This window comes from Nematolebias whitei, chromosome 5 (genome assembly GCF_014905685.2).
Source record: "Nematolebias whitei isolate Nwh7 chromosome 5, NemWhi1, whole genome shotgun sequence".
Classification (NCBI taxonomy): Eukaryota; Metazoa; Chordata; class Actinopteri; order Cyprinodontiformes; family Rivulidae; genus Nematolebias; species Nematolebias whitei.
The window spans coordinates 6,360,874-6,363,153 of NC_056502.1; the positions used below are offsets into that span (position 1 = coordinate 6,360,874).

Here is a 2,280-nt window from a genome sequence, read left to right on the forward strand (position 1 = left end):
ACCCACAAGATAAACGAGGGACTACTGTAAATACAAATCAATATTTGAAAATTATATTAAAGGTTGTTGTTTTTTTTTGGGGGGGGGGGGGGGGGGGCATTTGAGCATGTTAAGTTAAAGTTTCTAAAAAAACGATTAGAAAATAAAAAATAAGACATTTAATCATATGTGATTAATTACGAAAATATTTTGCAATTAATCGTGATTAAAATTTTTGTTTGAGCAGCAGTCTGCTCCGTGTGGGTAAACATGGCATGCTCCAAGTTCGCCTGGAAAAGTACGGTGGAAAGAGAAAACCAGCAATTTGAAGAAGAATGGATGAACAATTTGTGTTTATTGTGTTTATTGTATTGTAATTGTAATTTCTGGACTATAAGCCGTTACTTTTTCCACATGTTTTGAACTCCGCGGCTTATACAATGCTGCGGCTAATTTATGGATTTTTTCAAATTATTATTTTTAGATGGGTTAACAAGCTTCCTGCTGCCAAAACGTAGCCTCGTCACACCTGGGCACTCGCATAGCTGCCCAATACACGTCTCTCTTCGGGGGTGGGTCCTCAAGACTCAATGAGACTTCCTGTATAAATAAAAAGGTTTAAAAAAATGTGACCAAGGAAATTACAGAACAGGCCACAGATCACCCCCTCCCCGTTGTGTACAACGAAGTATTTTCAACCACTTGAAATAAGTGTGAATCGTACATTTAAAGTCACACTTGGAGCTCGGTGGGAGGCTTGGACGACTAGAGGCGATAAATCGTTTACCAAAACTGGCAGCAAGAGCAACTTTTGCTCCAGTCTGCCAGTGGATCTTGACAGCGGAGCAGAGTAAAATAATCCTCATCACCAACGTGTTTCAAAAGGCTGATGCATGATGAATAGGCCAGCACAAGCTGTCCTCCATCCTCCTGCGTAGTGCACAGGAGGATAAAAAAAACTCCAGTGCATTGACAATTATTACACACATTCTCATAATGTTCGGTGTGAATCCGCCTTCTCAACAATGAACTTGGTCAAGAACAAGTACCACAGTCGGCTCACAAACGAACATTTGCATCAGTATCTTCGTCTGGCTGTCACTCTGTGCCAGAGTTCAAAGTATTGGTAAAAGACGCAACATTTCCTTCATTAGAGAGTATTTGTTTACCAGAATTATTCTATGGAGGGGCAGATTTTTTGTTAAAATTAAAAATACATTTTGATTTATTTTAGCAAGTATTTAATTTTTTGAATTCCTGAGTTCCTTGTATCACTTTAGACTTGCACATTTTTTTCCCATTTTGTGGCCCTTTGCATTAAAATGAAAGAGTCTAAACCCCTTATATTTTGTTTTAAATCTTTTGCGGGAGTTTATTTTCATATTTTTAATTTTATATTTAAATTAAAATTCTAGTTTGTTTCAGTATGTATGTATATTTCTCATTTTGAAATAAACGAATGTCTTTTAAAAGTGTCTTCGTGGACCTTTAACATTTTTATTTGACAACGCGTGCTCTAAGCAAAGCGAGGAGTTCAGGGGCAACGATATACGGTGGTCACAGAATTTGGTGCAACACCAGTGTTCAGTAGCTTCCAACGCTAACAACAAACTAGCAGTGGCTAACAGGAGAAGAAAGAGATGATGTTCGGAGATCACAAAACATTTGACGTTATATACCTATAACAAACACAGCGTATGTTTCTAGATTAGCCGTGAAAGCAACAAAGAGGAAGCTTGCCGTGTGCTAAGTTACTTACCGACGACGCGAGACTCCCAGTTAGCATCCAGTTGTCTGAGTCTGTTCCGAGGATCCATTGTTGTAAAATAAACTCTCTGATATGCTCAGCTGAAGACGGACTGATTGCAGGCAGCAGCAACAATCCTCTCCATTTACTGGTTTCCCATCGCTGCTCCCCTCTCCGTAAATGCCGATTGTTTCCGGTGTTGTATCGAAATCTGTTCCTTTCTTCTCTGTGTTTCGTTTCAAAGGACCGGAGAGGCTCGTGTCGCGCCTGTCCTGACCATCAATAAATAGCTATCCATAATAAAGAAATATACATATTATATATAAATATATTATATATATCCATAGAATTATAATAATTATATAAATATATATTATATTAATTAATATTAATATTATGTCATCTTTCTTTGTTGAAATCAGGTCTCTCTTGTAAATGAGTCCTCGAGGCTCAATGGGATTTACCTGTATAAATAAAGGTTGATTGATTATATATATGCTGGTGCAGGAAGAACAACCTTTACATTAATATGAAGAAGACGAAGGAGATGGTCG

General features: G+C 37.7%; 1 protein-coding gene across 1 annotated transcript in view; it reads right to left on the bottom strand.

Annotated features, from left to right (window-relative positions):
• Nucleotides 1-1,978, bottom strand: part of LOC119409647 (zinc finger protein OZF) — a 7,352-nt gene extending 5,374 nt beyond the window's left edge. Inside the window, exon 1 of the mRNA XM_037676548.1 lies at nt 1,739-1,978. Within this exon, the coding sequence (XP_037532476.1) occupies nt 1,739-1,796 (58 nt within the window). The 5' untranslated portion in view covers nt 1,797-1,978. The remainder of the gene's footprint in view (nt 1-1,738) is intronic.
• Between the last annotated feature and the right edge of the window lie 302 nt (nt 1,979-2,280).